We start from the raw sequence: 16773 nt of genomic DNA, 5'->3' as shown, positions 1-16773 counted from the left end.
AAGGGAGGCAGCTGAGAGATGCCTGGTAGGGGAGGCAGCTGAGAGATGCCTGGAAGGGGATGCAGGTGAGTGATGCTTGGAAGGGGAGGCAGGTGAGTGATGCTTGGAAGGGGAGGCAGGTGAGTGATGCTTGGAAGGGGAGGCAGGTGAGTGACGCTTGGAAGGAGAGGCAGGTGAGTGATGCTTGGAAGGGGAGGCAGGTGAGTGATGCTTGGAAGGAGAGGCAGGTGAGTGATGCTTGGAAGGAGAGGCAGGTGAGTGATGCTTGGAAGGCGAGGCAGGTGAGTGATGCTTGGAAGGAGAGGCAGGTGAGTGATGCTTGGAAGGAGAGGCAGGTGAGTGATGCTTGGAAGGAGAGGCAGGTGAGTGATGCTTGGAAGGAGAGGCAGGTGAGTGATGCTTGGAAGGGGAGGCAGGTGAGTGATGCTTGGAAGGAGAGGCAGGTGAGTGATGCTTGGAAGGAGAGGCAGGTGAGTGATGCTTGGAAGGGGAGGGAGGTGAGTGATGCTTGGAAGGGGAGGGAGGTGAGTGATGCCTGGAAGGGGAGGCAGGTGAGAGATGCCTGGAAGGGGAGTCAGGTGAGTGATGCTTGGAAGGGGAGTCAGGTGAGTGATCGCTGGTAGGGGAGGCAGGTGAGTGATGGCTGGTAGGGGAGGCAGGTGAGTGATGCTTGGAAGGGGAGGCAGGTGAGTGATGGCTGGTAGGGGAGGGAGGTGAGTGATGCATGGAAGGAGAGGCAGGTGAGTGATGCATGGAAGGAGAGGCAGGTGAGTGATGCTTGGAAGGAGATGCAGGTGAGTGATGCTTGGAAGGGGAGGCAGGTGAGTGATGCTTGGAAGGGGAGGGAGGTGAGTGATGCTTGGAAGGGGAGGGAGGTGAGTGATGCCTGGAAGGGGAGGCAGGTGAGAGATGCCTGGAAGGGGAGGCAGGTGAGAGAAGCCTGGAAGGGGAGGCAGGTGAGAGATGCTTGGAAGGGGAGGCAGCTGAGAGATGCCTGGAAGGGGAGGCAGATGAGTGATGCTTGGAAGGGGAGGCAGGTGAGTGATGCTTGGAAGTGGAGGCAGGTGAGTGATGTTTGGAAGGGGAGACAGGTGAGTGAGGCAGGTGAGTGATGCTTGGAAGGGGAGTCAGGTGAGTGATGCTTGGAAGGGGAGTCAGGTGAGTGATCGCTGGTAGGGGAGGCAGGTGAGTGATGGCTGGTAGGGGAGGCAGGTGAGTGATGCTTGGAAGGGGAGGCAGGTGAGTGATGGCTGGTAGGGGAGGCAGGTGAGTGATGCTTGGAAGGGGAGGCAGGCGAGAGATGCTTGGAAGGGGAGGCAGCTGAGAGATGCCTGGAAGGGGAGGCAGATGAGTGATGCTTGGAAGGGGAGGCAGGTGAGTGATGCTTGGAAGTGGAGGCAGGTGAATGATGTTTGGAAGGGGAGACAGGTGAGTGAGGCAGGTGAGTGATGCTTGGAAGGGGAGTCAGGTGAGTGATGCTTGGAAGGGGAGTCAGGTGAGTGATCGCTGGTAGGGGAGGCAGGTGAGTGATGGCTGGTAGGGGAGGCAGGTGAGTGATGCTTGGAAGGGGAGGCAGGTGAGCGATGGCTGGTGTGTACCTTGTCTCGATCCTTGCTGTGAGTATGGGGGGTGTGTGTGTGTGTACATTGTCTCGATCCTTGCTGTGAGTACGGGGTGTGTGTGTGTGTGTGTACCTTGTCTCGATCCTTGCTCTGAGTACGGGGTGTGTGTGTGTGTACCTTGTCTCGATCCTTGCTGTGAGTACGGGGTGTGTGTGTGTACCTTGTCTCGATCCTTGCTGTGAGTACGGGGGGTGTGTGTGTGTACCTTGTCTCGATCCTTGCTCTGAGTACGGGGGTGTGTGTGTGTACCTTGTCTCGATCCTTGCTCTGAGTACGGGGGTGTGTGTGTGTGTACCTTGTCTCGATCCTTGCTCTGAGTACGGGGGGTGTGTGTGTGTACCTTGTCTCGATCCTTGCTCTGAGTACGGGGGGTGTGCTCTGGGGCCACAACGTTTCTCACAGGGCCCTCGTCCAACATAGACCTCAGAAACTGCTCTGTCTGCACCAGACAGTAACTACACACACACACACACACACACACACACACACACACACACACACACACACACACACACACACACACACACACACATATTAGCTACTACTATTTACATATGAAACACTAACACACCCCTACCCCAATTTAAGTTTGTGTGTGTCTCTGTGGACTGTAACTGTGTGTATGTGTGTGTGTGTGTGTGTGTGTGTGTGTGTGTGTGTCTCTGTGGACTGTAACTGTGTGTGTGTGTCTCTGTGGACTGCAACTGTGTGTGTGTGTGTGTGTGTGTGTGTGTCTGTAACTGTGTGTGTGTGTGTCTCTGTGTACTGTAACTGTGTGTGTGTGTCTCTGTGGACTGTAACTGTGTGTGTGTGTCTCTGTGGACTGTAACTGTGTGTGTGTGTCTCTGTGGACTGTAACTGTGTGTGTGTGTGTGTGTCTCTGTGGACTGCAACTGTGTGTGTGTGTGTGTGTGTGTGTGTGTGTGTGTGTCTGTAACTGTGTGTGTGTGTGTCTCTGTGTACTGTAACTCTGTGTGTGTGTGTCTCTGTGGACTGTAACTGTGTGTGTGTGTCTCTGTGTACTGTAACTGTGTGTGTGTGTCTCTGTAGACTGTAACTGTGTGTGTGTGTCTCTGTGGACTGTAACTGTGTGTGTGTGTCTCTGTGGACTGTAACTGTGTGTGTGTGTGTGTGTCTCTGTGGACTGCAACTGTGTGTGTGTGTGTGTGTGTGTGTGTGTGTGTCTGTAACTGTGTGTGTGTGTGTCTCTGTGTACTGTAACTCTGTGTGTGTGTGTCTCTGTGGACTGTAACTGTGTGTGTGTGTCTCTGTGTACTGTAACTGTGTGTGTGTGTCTCTGTGGACTGTAACTGTGTGTGTGTGTCTCTGTGGACTGTAACTGTGTGTGTGTGTCTCTGTGGACTGTAACTGTGTGTGTGTGTCTCTGTGGACTGTAACTGTGTGTGTGTGTCTCTGTGGACTGTAACTGTGTGTGTGTGTCTCTGTGGACTGTAACTGTGTGTGTGTGTGTGTGTGTGTGTGTGTGTGTGTGTGTGTGTGTGTGTGTGTGTGTGTGTGTGTGTGTGTGTGTGTGTGTGTGTGTGTGTATTAACTTGTGGTCTCTGAAGATGTCCTGTAGGAAGTGTCTGTCCATGCTGGGGAACAGGTCAAACAGCTGAGACTCTTTCATCATGGCAGCTCCATCTCTCCTGTTAACACCACCTGGACCAGACTGAGGAGGAGAGAGAGACAGGTCAGAGAGCTGAGTCTCCATCTCTCCTGTTAACACCACCTGGACCAGACTGAGGAGGAGAGAGAGACAGGTCAGAGAGCTGAGTCTCCATCTCTCCTGTTAACACCACCTGGACCAGACTGAGGAGGAGAGAGAGACAGGTCAGAGAGCTGAGTCTCCATCTCTCCTGTTAACACCACCTGGACCAGACTGAGGAGGAGAGAGACAGGTCAGAGAGCTGAGTCTCCATCTCTCCTGTTAACACCACCTGGACCAGACTGAGGAGGAGAGAGACAGGTCAGAGAGCTGAGTCTCCATCTCTCCTGTTAACACCACCTGGACCAGACTGAGGAGGAGAGAGAGAGACAGGTCAGAGAGCTGAGTCTCCATCTCTCCTGTTAACACCACCTGGACCAGACTGAGGAGGAGAGAGAGACAGGTCAGAGAGCTGAGTCTCCATCTCTCCGGTTAACACCACCTGGACCAGACTGAGGAGGAGAGAGAGACAGGTCAGAGAGCTGAGTCTCCATCTCTCCGGTTAACACCACCTGGACCAGACTGAGGAGGAGAGAGAGACAGGTCAGAGAGCTGAGTCTCCATCTCTCCTGTTAACACCACCTGGACCAGACTGAGGAGGAGAGAGAGACAGGTCAGAGAGCTGAGTCTCCATCTCTCCTGTTAACACCACCTGGACCAGACTGAGGAGGAGAGAGAGACAGGTCAGAGAGCTGAGTCTCCATCTCTCCGGTTAACACCACCTGGACCAGACTGAGGAGGAGAGAGAGACAGGTCAGAGAGCTGAGTCTCCATCTCTCCGGTTAACACCACCTGGACCAGACTGAGGAGGAGAGAGAGACAGGTCAGAGAGCTGAGTCTCCATCTCTCCGGTTAACACCACCTGGACCAGACTGAGGAGGAGAGAGAGACAGGTCAGAGAGCTGAGTCTCCATCTCTCCTGTTAACACCACCTGGACCAGACTGAGGAGGAGAGAGACAGGTCAGAGAGCTGAGTCTCCATCTCTCCTGTTAACACCACCTGGACCAGACTGAGGAGGAGAGAGAGACAGGTCAGAGAGCTGAGTCTCCATCTCTCCTGTTAACACCACCTGGACCAGACTGAGGAGGAGAGAGAGAGACAGGTCAGAGAGCTGAGTCTCCATCTCTCCTGTTAACACCACCTGGACCAGACTGAGGAGGAGAGAGAGAGACAGGTCAGAGAGCTGAGTCTCCATCTCTCCTGTTAACACCACCTGGACCAGACTGAGGAGGAGAGAGAGACAGGTCAGAGAGCTGAGTCTCCATCTCTCCTGTTAACACCACCTGGACCAGACTGAGGAGGAGAGAGAGACAGGTCAGAGAGCTGAGTCTCCATCTCTCCTGTTAACACCACCTGGACCAGACTGAGGAGGAGAGAGAGACAGGTCAGAGAGCTGAGTCTCCATCTCTCCTGTTAACACCACCTGGACCAGACTGAGGAGGAGAGAGAGACAGGTCAGAGAGCTGAGTCTCCATCTCTCCTGTTAACACCACCTGGACCAGACTGAGGAGGAGAGAGAGACAGGTCAGAGAGCTGAGTCTCCATCTCTCCTGTTAACACCACCTGGACCAGACTGAGGAGGAGAGAGAGACAGGTCAGAGAGCTGAGTCTCCATCTCTCCTGTTAACACCACCTGGACCAGACTGAGGAGGAGAGAGAGAGACAGGTCAGAGAGCTGAGTCTCCATCTCTCCTGTTAACACCACCTGGACCAGACTGAGGAGGAGAGAGAGACAGGTCAGAGAGCTGAGTCTCCATCTCTCCTGTTAACACCACCTGGACCAGACTGAGGAGGAGAGAGAGACAGGTCAGAGAGCTGAGTCTCCATCTCTCCTGTTAACACCACCTGGACCAGACTGAGGAGGAGAGAGAGAGACAGGTCAGAGAGCTGAGTCTCCATCTCTCCTGTTAACACCACCTGGACCAGACTGAGGAGGAGAGAGAGACAGGTCAGAGAGCTGAGTCTCCATCTCTCCTGTTAACACCACCTGGACCAGACTGAGGAGGAGAGAGAGACAGGTCAGAGAGCTGAGTCTCCATCTCTCCTGTTAACACCACCTGGACCAGACTGAGGAGGAGAGAGAGACAGGTCAAATCAGAAGGTGAAAGGGTGATGCCAGTGTGTGTGTGTGTGTGTGTGTGTGTGTGTGTGTGTGTGTGTGTGTTACCCTCTCCATGTTCTCCTGTAGAGCCCGCTCTTCAGTCATGATGTCTCTGAGAGAGACATGAGGGCGGGACACACTCCAGTGGTCCAGGATTGGCAACTCATCCCGAGCCTCCGATTGGCCGCTCGGAGACGCAAAGCCGTCTGGACCAATCAGGAAGTGAGCTGGGCGTGACCCGTCCCTGAGCCCGGTTTTGGCCGTCTGTGATTCGCCCCAGTGGACAGAGCCTGGTAAACCAGGAAGTAGAGCAGGATAGAACAGGAAAACATGGGTAATGAAGTTTTAGTTTACCCGTAGTTTTGTAGTTTTTAGGATCTTTAAAACAAACTGTAACTTGCGAAAGATTAACATGTATCAATTCTACACGGATGATGTATCAGCAAATCTATATTATATTACAGTAAGACACAAAACTATATTATATTACAGTAAGACACAAAACTATATTATATTACAGTAAGACACAAATCTCTATTATATTACAGTAAGACACAAAACTATATTATATTACAGTAAGACACAAATCTACATTATATTACAGTAAGACAAAACTATATTATATTACAGTAAGACACAAAACTATATTATATTACAGTAAGACACAAAACTATATTATATTACAGTAAGACACAAATCTCTATTATATTACAGTAAGACACAAAACTATATTATATTACAGTAAGACACAAATCTACATTATATTACAGTAAGACAAAACTATATTATATTACAGTAAGACACAAAACTCTATTATATTACAGTAAGACACAAAACTCTATTATATTACAGTAAGACACAAAACTATATTATATTACAGTAAGACACAAAACTATATTATATTACAGTAAGACACAAAACTCTATTATATTACAGTAAGACACAAAACTCTATTATATTACAGTAAGACACAAAACTATATTATATTACAGTAAGACACAAAACTCTATTATATTACAGTAAGACACAAAACTATATTATATTACAGTAAGACACAAAACTATATTATATTACAGTAAGACACAAATCTATATTATATTACAGTAAGACACAAATCTATATTATATTACAGTAAGACACAAATCTATATTATATTACAGTAAGACAAATCTATATTATATTACAGTAAGACACAAATCTATATTATATTACAGTAAGACACAAAACTATATTATATTACAGTAAGACACAAATCTATATTATATTACAGTAAGACACACAACTATATTATATTACAGTAAGACACAAAACTATATTATATTACAGTAAAACACAAATCTCTATTATATTACAGTAAGACACAAAACTATATTATATTACAGTAAGACACAAATCTATATTATATTACAGTAAAACACAAAACTATATTATATTACAGTAAGACACAAAACTATATTATATTACAGTAAGACACAAATCTCTATTATATTACAGTAAGACACAAAACTATATTATATTACAGTAAGACACAAAACTATATTATATTACAGTAAAACACAAAACTATATGATATTACAGTAAGACACAAAACTATATATTATATGTGTGTGTGTGTTACCTGGGTCAGTGGTGTGTGTGTGTGTTACCTGGGTCAGTGGTGTGTGTGTGTGTGTGTGTTACTTGGGTCAGTGGTGTGTGTGTGTGTGTGTGTGTGTGTGTGTGTTACCTGGGTCAGTGGTGTGTGTGTGTGTGTGTGTGTGTGTGTGTGTGTTACCTGGGTCAGTGGTTTGTGTGTGTGTGTGTTACATGGTTCAGTGGTGTGTGTGTGTGTGTGTTACATGGGTCAGTGGTGTGTGTGTGTGTGTGTTACATGGGTCAGTGATGTGTGTGTGTGTGTGTGTGTGTGTGTTACCTGGGTCAGTGGTGTGTGTGTGTTACCTGGGTCAGTGGTGTGTGTGTGTTACATGGGTCAGTGGTGTGTGTGTGTTACATGGGGCAGTGGTGTGTGTGTGTTACATGGGTCAGTGGTGTGTGTGTGTTACATGGGTCAGTGGTGTGTGTGTGTGTGTGTTACATGGGTCAGTGATGTGTGTGTGTGTGTGTGTGTGTGTGTGTTACCTGGGTCAGTGGTGTGTGTGTGTTACCTGGGTCAGTGGTGTGTGTGTGTTACATGGGTCAGTGGTGTGTGTGTGTTACATGGGGCAGTGGTGTGTGTGTGTTACATGGGTCAGTGGTGTGTGTGTGTTACATGGGTCAGTGGTGTGTGTGTGTGTTACATGGGTCAGTGGTGTGTGTGTGTGTGTGTGTGTGTGTGTGTGTGTGTGTGTGTGTGTGTGTTAGTTACCTGGGTCAGTGGTGTGTGTGTGTTACATGGATCAGTGGTGTGTGTGTGTTACATGGATCAGTGGTGTGTGTGTGTTACATGGGTCAGTGGTGTGTGTGTTAGTTACCTGGGTCAGTGGTGTGTGTGTTAGTTACCTGGGTCAGTGGTGTGTGTGTGTGTGTTACCTGGGTCAGTGGTGTGTGTGTGTTACCTGGGTCAGTGGTGTGTGTGTGTTACATGGATCAGTGGTGTGTGTGTGTTACATGGATCAGTGGTGTGTGTGTGTTACATGGATCAGTGGTGTGTGTGTGTTACATGGATCAGTGGTGTGTGTGTGTGTGTTACCTGGGTCAGTGGTGTGTGTGTGTGTGTGTGTGTGTGTGTGTGTGTGTGTGTGTGTGTGTGTGTGTGTGTGTGTGTGTACTCACTCTCTTGTAGTAGATGGTAGGAGAGTGCTGCTTGTCTCTGCTTCTCCTAGAAAGACAACCGCAGACTTAAAACACACACACACACACACACACACACACACACCCAGGTAACCCACCTGACCCAGGTAACACACACACCCCACCGACCCAGGTAACACACACCCCACCTGACCCAGGTAACACACACACACACACCCCACTGACCCAGGTAACACACACCCCACCTGACCCAGGTAACACACACACACACACACACACCACCGATCCAGGTAACACACACACACACACACACACACCACCGACCCAGGTAACACACACACACCCCACCCGACCCAGGTAACACACACACCCCACCTGACCCAGGTAACACACACACCCCACCTGACCCAGGTAACACACACCCCACCTGACCCAGGTAACACACACCCCACCTGACCCAGGTAACACACACCCCACCTGACCCAGGTAACACACACACACCCCACCTGACTCAGGTAACACACACCTGGACAGTGTCCTTCCATTTCTGGTGCAGCAGTCTGGCCATGTTGAGGTCCATCCTCACAGAGTAGTCATCAGGAGAACACACACCTGGCAACCAAGCACAGGAGAGCTGAGGGAGTGTGTCTGGTGTGTGTGTGTGTGTTACCTGGTTCAGTGGGGTGTGTGTGTGTGTGTGCTACCTGGGTCAGTGGTGTGTGTGTGTGTGTGTGTTACCTGGGTCAGTGGGGTGTGTGTGTGTGTGTGTGTGTGTGTGTGCTACCTGGGTCAGTGGTTGGTGTGTGTGTGTGTGTGTGTGTGTTACCTGGGTCAGTGGTGTGTGTGTGTGTGTTACCTGGGTCAGTGGTGTGTGTGTGTGTTACACCTGGGTCAGTGGTGTGTGTGTGTGTGTGTTACACCTGGGTCAGTGGTGTGTGTGTGTGTGTGTTACCTGGGTCAGTGGTGTGTGTGTGTGTGTGTTACCTGGGTCAGTGGTGTGTGTGTGTGTGTGTGTGTGTGTGTGTTACCTGGGTCAGTGGTGTGTGTGTGTGCGTGTGTGTTCCCTGGGTCAGTGGTGTGTGTGTGTTACCTGGGTCAGTGGTGTGTGTGTGTTCCCTGGGTCAGTGGTGTGTGTGTGTTACCTGGGTCAGTGGTGTGTGTGTGTTACCTGGGTCAGTGGTGTGTGTGTGTTACCTGGGTCAGTGGTGTGTGTGTGCGTGTGTGTTACCTGGGTCAGTGGTGTGTGTGTGCGTGTGTTACATGGGTCAGTGGTGTGTGTGTGTGTTACCTGGGTCAGTGGTGTGTGTGTGTTACCTGGGTCAGTGGTGTGTGTGTGTGTGTTACCTGGGTCAGTGGTGTGTGTGTGTGTGTTACCTGGGTCAGTGGTGTGTGTGTGTGTGTGTTACATGGGTCAGTGGTGTGTGTGTGTGTGTTACATGGGTCAGTGGTGTGTGTGTGTGTGTTACATGGGTCAGTGGTGTGTGTGTGTGTGTTACATGGGTCAGTGGTGTGTGTGTGTGTGTTACATGGGTCAGTGGTGTGTGTGTGTGTGTGTTACATGGGTCAGTGGTGTGTGTGTGTGTGTGTTACATGGGTCAGTGGTGTGTGTGTGTGTGTGTTACATGGGTCAGTGGTGTGTGTGTGTGTGTTACATGGGTCAGTGGTGTGTGTGTGTGTGTTACATGGGTCAGTGGTGTGTGTGTGTGTGTTACATGGGTCAGTGGTGTGTGTGTGTGTTACATGGGTCAGTGGTGTGTGTGTGTGTGTTACATGGGTCAGTGGTGTGTGTGTGTGTGTTACCTGGGTCAGTGGTGTGTGTGTGTGTGTTACCTGGGTCAGTGGTGTGTGTGTTACCTGGGTCAGTGGTGTGTGTGTGTGTGTTACATGGGTCAGTGGTGTGTGTGTGTGTGTTACCTGGGTCAGTGGTGTGTGTGTGTGTGTTACCTGGGTCAGTGGTGTGTGTGTGTGTGTTACCTGGGTCCGTGGTGTGTGTGTGTGTGTTACCTGGGTCAGTGGTGTGTGTGTGTGTGTGTGTGTGTGTGTGTGTGTGTGTGTGTGTGTGTGTACCTGGGTCAGTGGTGTGTGTGTGTGTGTGTGTTACCTGGGTCAGTGGTGTGTGTGTGTGTGTGTGTTACCTGGGTCAGTGGTGTGTGTGTGTGTTACCTGGGTCAGTGGTGTGTGTGTGTGTGTGTTACCTGGGTCAGTGGTGTGTGTGTGTGTGTGTTACCTGGGTCAGTGGTGTGTGTGTGTGTGTGTTACCTGGGTCAGTGGGGTGTGTGTGTGTGTGTGTTACCTGGGTCAGTGGTGTGTGTGTGTGTGTGTGTTACCTGGGTCAGTGGTGTGTGTGTGTGTGTGTGTGTTACCTGGGTCAGTGGTGTGTGTGTGTGTGTGTGTGTGTGTGTGTGTGTGTGTGTGTGTGTGTGTGTGTGTGTTACCTGGTAGGACAGGGCCAAACAGCTCAACCAGCTGCAGAGCCAGTTCTGTAGGCAGCTTCAGTTCAACACTCTGGATGTCCACGAGTCTGTCCCTCCTCTTCTCCTTCTCCATCCTCCCTTTCCTCTCCTCCTCTTCCTCTCTCCTCTCCATCTCCTCCAGCTGGGCGAGGAGCGACTGGGTCACCTCGTCTACGCAATACAGCTCCTCGTCTCCCTCCTCCACCTCCCTCTCCCATTTCTCCCACTGCTCTGCGCCAGCTCCGCCCTCCGAGTCCCGAACCACTTCCTGCTCCGCCGCATCTCTTCCTGGTGGTCTGTGCTCCAGACGAGTGGACTCTCCCAAGGGGGTGTTATGTTCCTCTGAGCCGCCCCCGCCCCCACACACCGGATGGTTCAGTCCACTAACCCCCCCTAACCCTTCGTCCACGCCCCCTCCTGTCCTCCACGCCTCCTCTTCCTCCTCCCTTCTTCCCAATACAACAACCGCCTCACTACCAGAACCGCTGGAGGCCGAAGCCTGCTCTCCTGGGGGCGTAACCCGCCTTTCTGTCCTCTCCTCCAGCCCCACACCTACGGCCATGTCCAGATCTTCATCACCCTCTTCTTCATCATCATCCTCTTCCTCGAGGAACAGTCTCTCTCCAGAGTCTAGCAACAGATTACTGGTCCACTCCAGATCCTGAGGGAGGGAGGAACCAATGACATATTCAAAATAAATTTAGGATGGCCTTGCTATATAGGGGACGGGAACCTACTGGTTCGCTATATAGGGGACGGGGCCCTACTGCCTCCCCATATAGGGGACGGGGCCCTACTGCCTCCCCATATAGGGGACGGGGCCCTACTGCCTCCCCATATAGGGGACGGGGCCCTACTGCCTCGCTATATAGGGGACGGGGCCCTACTGGTTCGCTATATAGGGGACGGGGCCCTACTGCCGCGCCACATAGGGGACGGGGCCCTACTGCCTCGCTATATAGGGGACGGGGCCCTACTGCCTCGCTATATAGGGGACGGGGCCCTACTGCCTCGCTATATAGGGGACGGGGCCCTACTGCCTCGCTATATAGGGGACGGGACCCTACTGCCTCCCCATATAGGGGACGGGGCCCTACTGCCTCCCCATATAGGGGACGGGGCCCCACTGCCTCCGCATATAGGGGACGGGGCCCTACTGCCTCCCCATATAGGGGACGGGGCCCTACTGCCTCGCCATATAGGGGACGGGGCCCCACTGCCTCCCCATATAGGGGACGGGGCCCTACTGCCTCCCCATATAGGGGACGGGGCCCCACTGCCTCCCCATATAGGGGACGGGGCCCTACTGCCTCGCCACATAGGGGACGGGGCCCTACTGCCTCGCCACATAGGGGACGGGGCCCTACTGCCTCGCCACATAGGGGACGGGGCCCTACTGCCTCGCCACATAGGGGACGGGGCCCTACTGCCTCGCCACATAGGGGACGGGGCCCTACTGCCTCGCCACATAGGGGACGGGGCCCTACGGCCTCCCCACATAGGGGCCATACGGCCTCCCCACATAGGGGCCCTACGGCCTCCCCACATAGGGGCCCTACGGCCTCCCCACATAGGGGCCCTACGGCCTCCCCACATAGGGGCCATACGGCCTCCCCACATAGGGGCCATACGGCCTCCCCACATAGGGGCCATACGGCCTCCCCACATAGGGGCCATACGGCCTCCCCACATAGGGGCCATACGGCCTCCCCACATAGGGGCCATACGGCCTCCCCACATAGGGGAGGCAAGAGCCAATAGGGCAAGAGGAAATAGGGCAAGAGGAAATAGGGCAGGAGCCAATAGGGAAAGAGGAAATAGGGCAGGAACCAATAGGGAAAGAGGAAATAGTGCAAGAGGAAATAGGGCAGGAGCCAATAGGGAAAGAGGAAATAGGGCAGGAGCCAATAGGGCAAGAGGAAATAGTGCAAGAGGAAATAGGACAGGAACCAATAGGGCAAGAGGAAATAGTGCAAGAGCCAATAGGGCAAGAGTAAATAGGGCAGGAACCAATAGGGAAAGAGGAAATAGGGCAGGAGCCAATAGGGAAAGAGGAAATAGGGCAGGAGCCAATAGGGCAAGAGGAAATAGGGCAAGAGGAAATAGGACAGGAGCCAATAGGGCAAGAGGAAATTGGGCAGGAACCAATAGGGAAAGAGGAAATAGGGCAGGAACCAATAGGGAAAGAGCCAATAGGGCAAGAGGGAATAGGGCAAGAGGGAATAGGGCAAGAGGGAATAGGGCAAGAGGAAATAGGGCAAGAGGAAATAGGACAGGAGCCAATAGGGCAAGAGGAAATTGGGCAGGAACCAATAGGGAAAGAGGAAATAGGGCAGGAACCAATAGGGAAAGAGGAAATAGGGCAGGAGCCAATAGGGCAAGAGGGAATAGGGCAAGAGGAAATAGGGCAGGAGCCAATAGGGCAAGAGGAAATGGGGCAAGAGGAAATAGGGCAAGAGGAAATAGTGCAAGAGGAAATAGGGCAGGAGGAAATAGGGCAGGATCCAATAGGGCAAGAGGAAATAGGGCAGGAGCCAATAGGGCAAGAGGAAATAGGGCAAGAGGAAATAGGGCAAGAGGAAATAGGGCAAGAGGAAATAGGGCAAGAGGAAATAGGGCAGGATCCAATAGGGAAAGAGGAAATAGGGCAGGAGCCAATAGGGAAAGAGGAAATAGGGCAAGAGGAAATAATGCAAGAGACAATAGGGCAGGAACCAATAGGGCAAGAGGAAATAGGGCAGGAGCCAATAGGGAAAGAGGAAATAGGGCAGGAACCAAGAGGGAAAGAGGAAATAGGGCAGGAACCAATAGGGCAAGAGGAAATAGTGCAAGAGGAAATAGGGCAGGAGAAAATAGGGCAGGATCCAATAGGGCAAGAGGAAATAGGGCAGGAGCCAATAGGGAAAGAGGAAATAGGGCAAGAGGAAATAGGGCAAGAGACAATAGGGCAAGAGACAATAGGGCAAGAGGAAATAGGGCAGGAGCCAATAGGGCAAGAGAAAATAGTGCAAGAGGAAATAGGGCAGGAGAAAATAGGGCAGGATCCAATAGGGCAAGAGGAAATAGGGCAGGAGCCAATAGGGAAAGAGGAAATAGGGCAAGAGGAAATAGGGCAAGAGACAATAGGGCAAGAGACAATAGGGAAAGAGGAAATAGGGCAGGAGCCAATAGGGCAAGAGGGAATAGGGCAAGAGGAAATAGGGCAGGAGCCAATAGGGCAAGAGAAAATAGGGCAGGAACCAATAGGGAAAGAGGAAATAGGGCAGGAACCAATAGGGCAAGAGGAAATAGTGCAAGAGGAAATAGGGCAGGAGAAAATAGGGCAGGATCCAATAGGGCAAGAGGAAATAGGGCAGGAGCCAATAGGGAAAGAGGAAATAGGGCAAGAGGAAATAGGGCAAGAGACAATAGGGCAAGAGACAATAGGGCAAGAGGAAATAGGGCAAGAACCAATAGGGAAAGAGGAAATAGGGCAGGAACCAATAGGGAAAGAGGAAATAGGGCAAGAACCAATAGGGAAAGAGGAAATAGGGCAGGAACCAATAGGGAAACAGGAAATAGGGCAGAAACCAATAGGGAAACAGGAAATAGGGCAGGAACCAATAGGGAAACAGGAAATAGGGCAGGAACCAATAGGGAAACAGGAAATAGGGCAGGAACCAATAGGGAAACAGGAAATAGGGCAGGAACCAATAGGGAAACAGGAAATAGGGCAGAAACCAATAGGGAAACAGGAAATAGGGCAGGAACCAATAGGGAAACAGGAAATAGGGCAGGAACCAATAGGGAAACAGGAAATAGGGCAGGAACCAATAGGGAAACAGGAAATAGGCTGCTCTGGCTCAGACAAGGCTTTCTTCCTTTACACAGAGCCTCAGCCAACACAACAACACACAATAAACAACAATAATAACAACAACACCACACAATAAACAACACCACACAATAAACAACACCACACAATAAACAACAACACCACACAATAAACAACAATAACACCACACAATAAACAACACACAACAAACAATAATAATAACAACAACACACAATAAACACCAACACAAAATAAACAACAACAACAACAACAACAACAATAATAATAAACAGCAAACACCCCGACCTGCTGACACTTGTCATAGAGGTCCTCCAGAGTGTGTCTGTTGACCAGTTTAAAATGGCGCCTGAGAATGACGAGGTTCTGCTGTCTGGTCCGGCCCTCCTCCAGCTCCCTCTCCTCCACCTGGCTCCCCTTCTCGTGCGTCACACGGTACGGCACCACGCGCTGGCCGGAGGGGTGAACCGCAACGCCCGCCGAGACCGCCGCCGAGACCTCTGGGAGGAAACGGGAAGGGTTGCCGTGGAGAATGGCGAGGGTGTTGTTAGGGGGAAAGTGGTATCCCGCGGCCCCGGTTGGGTTGTCGCGACGATTGTGGTCGAGACGCCAGAGGAAGGCGAAGTCTTGCGGGTCGGTCTGGGAGGAGCGATCTGTGTCGGCCAATGACGGAGGAGGGGAGGGGCGGTGGGGGTTAGGGTAGAGGTCAGGGTTGAGATTAGGGTAGAGGTCGGGGTCGAGGTTAGGGCTGAGGTTAGGGTTGAGATCGAGGTTAGGGTTAAGAACAGGGTCGAGGTTAGGTTTGAGGTCAGGGTTGAGGTTAGGGTTAAGGCTGAGGTTAGGGTTGAGATCGAGGTTAGGGTTAAGGATAGAGTCGAGGTCAGGGTTGAGGTTAGGGTTAAGGTCAGAGTCGAGGTCAGGGTTAAGGTTAGGGTTAAGGTCAGAGTCGAGATTAGGGTTGAGGTCAGGTTTGAGGTTAGGGTCGAGGTTAGGGTCGAGATCAGAATCGAGATTAGGGTCGAGATCAGAGTGGAGATTAGGGTTAAGGTCAGAGTCGAGATTAGGGTCGAGATCAGAGTGGAGATTAGGGTCGAGATCAGAGTGGAGATTAGGGGCAAGGTCAGAGTGGAGATTAGGGGCAAGGTCAGAGTTAGGGTTAAGGTCAGGGGCAAGGTCAGAGTCGAGGTTAGGGTTAAGGTCGAGGTTTGGGTCGAGATCAGAGTCGAGATTAGGGTCAAGGTCAGAGTTAGGGTTAAGGTCAGGGGCAAGGTCAGAGTCGAGGTTAGGGTTAAGGTCGAGGTTTGGGTCGAGATCAGAGTCGAGATTAGGGTCAGAGTTAGGGTTAAGGTCAGGGGCAAGGTCAGAGTCGAGGTTAGGGTTAAGGTCGAGGTTCGGGTCGAGATCAGAGTCGAGATTAGGGGCAAGGTCAGAGTTAGGGTTAAGGTTAGGGTCGAGGTCAGAGTCGAGATTAGGGGCAAAATCAGAGTTAAGGTTAAGGTTAGGGTCGAGGTCAGAGTCGAGATTAGGGGCAAGGTCAGAGTTAGGGTTAAGGTTAGGGTCGAGGTCAGAGTCGAGATTAGGGGCAAGGTCAGAGTCGAGATTAGGGGCAAGGTCAGAGTTAGGGTTAAGGTTAGGGTCGAGGTCAGAGTCGAGATTAGGGGCAAGGTCAGAGTCGAGATTAGGGGCAAGGTCAGAGTTAGGGTTAAGGTTAGGGTCGAGGTCAGAGTCGAGATTAGGGGCAAGGTCAGAGTTAGGGTTAAGGTCAGGGTCGAGGTCAGAGTCGAGATTAGGGTCGAGGTCAGAGTCGAGATTAGGGTCGAGGTCAGAGTCGAGATTAGGGTTGAGGTCTGAGTTAGGGTTAAGGTCAGGGGCAAGGTCAGAGTCGAGATTAGGGTTGAGGTCTGAGTCGAGATTAGGGTCGAGGTCAGAGTTAGGGTCGAGGTCTGAGTCTGTCTGTGGTTTGGGGGAGGGAGGGGTGTGGTTTGTGAAGGTGAGCGCCAGCTTGCACTGTTTCTCAGCCCTGTGACTCTGCCTCTGCTCCTCACTGCCCCCACCAAGATGGCCGACTTCACCTTCCATCCTGGTCTCACTAGCGTCAGTACACTGACTGACCTCACCAACATGGCTGCCTTCACCAGCTTCCACACTGTACTCAACAATATAGCTGTCACTATCAGTACACTGACTGCCCCGACCAAGATGGCCGACTTCACCTTCCATCCTGGTCTCACTAGCGTCAGTACACTGACTGACCTCACCAACATGGCTGTCACTATCAGTACACTGACTGACCTTACCAAGATGGCTTCCTCCTACCTCCAACAAG

At 51.4% G+C, this 16773-nt stretch overlaps 1 protein-coding gene across 1 annotated transcript in view; it reads right to left on the bottom strand.

The window, feature by feature from the left end:
• n4bp2 (NEDD4 binding protein 2) overlaps positions 1-16773 on the bottom strand; it is a 56557-nt gene that overhangs the window by 22980 nt on the left and 16804 nt on the right. The window contains exons 8-14 of the mRNA XM_064925941.1: positions 14736-16773; positions 10598-11276; positions 8689-8774; positions 8184-8229; positions 5499-5722; positions 3176-3294; positions 1963-2077 (exon numbers count right to left, since the gene is read on the bottom strand). The exon at positions 14736-16773 is cut by the window's right edge and continues 1137 nt beyond it. Coding sequence (XP_064782013.1) covers positions 1963-2077; positions 3176-3294; positions 5499-5722; positions 8184-8229; positions 8689-8774; positions 10598-11276; positions 14736-16773 — 3307 coding nt within the window. The remainder of the gene's footprint in view (positions 1-1962; positions 2078-3175; positions 3295-5498; positions 5723-8183; positions 8230-8688; positions 8775-10597; positions 11277-14735) is intronic.

This window comes from Oncorhynchus masou, chromosome 20, assembly GCF_036934945.1.
Source record: "Oncorhynchus masou masou isolate Uvic2021 chromosome 20, UVic_Omas_1.1, whole genome shotgun sequence".
Classification (NCBI taxonomy): Eukaryota; Metazoa; Chordata; class Actinopteri; order Salmoniformes; family Salmonidae; genus Oncorhynchus; species Oncorhynchus masou.
The sequence above is the reverse complement of the archived record's forward strand: the minus strand, read 5'-3'. Positions and strand labels throughout refer to the sequence as shown.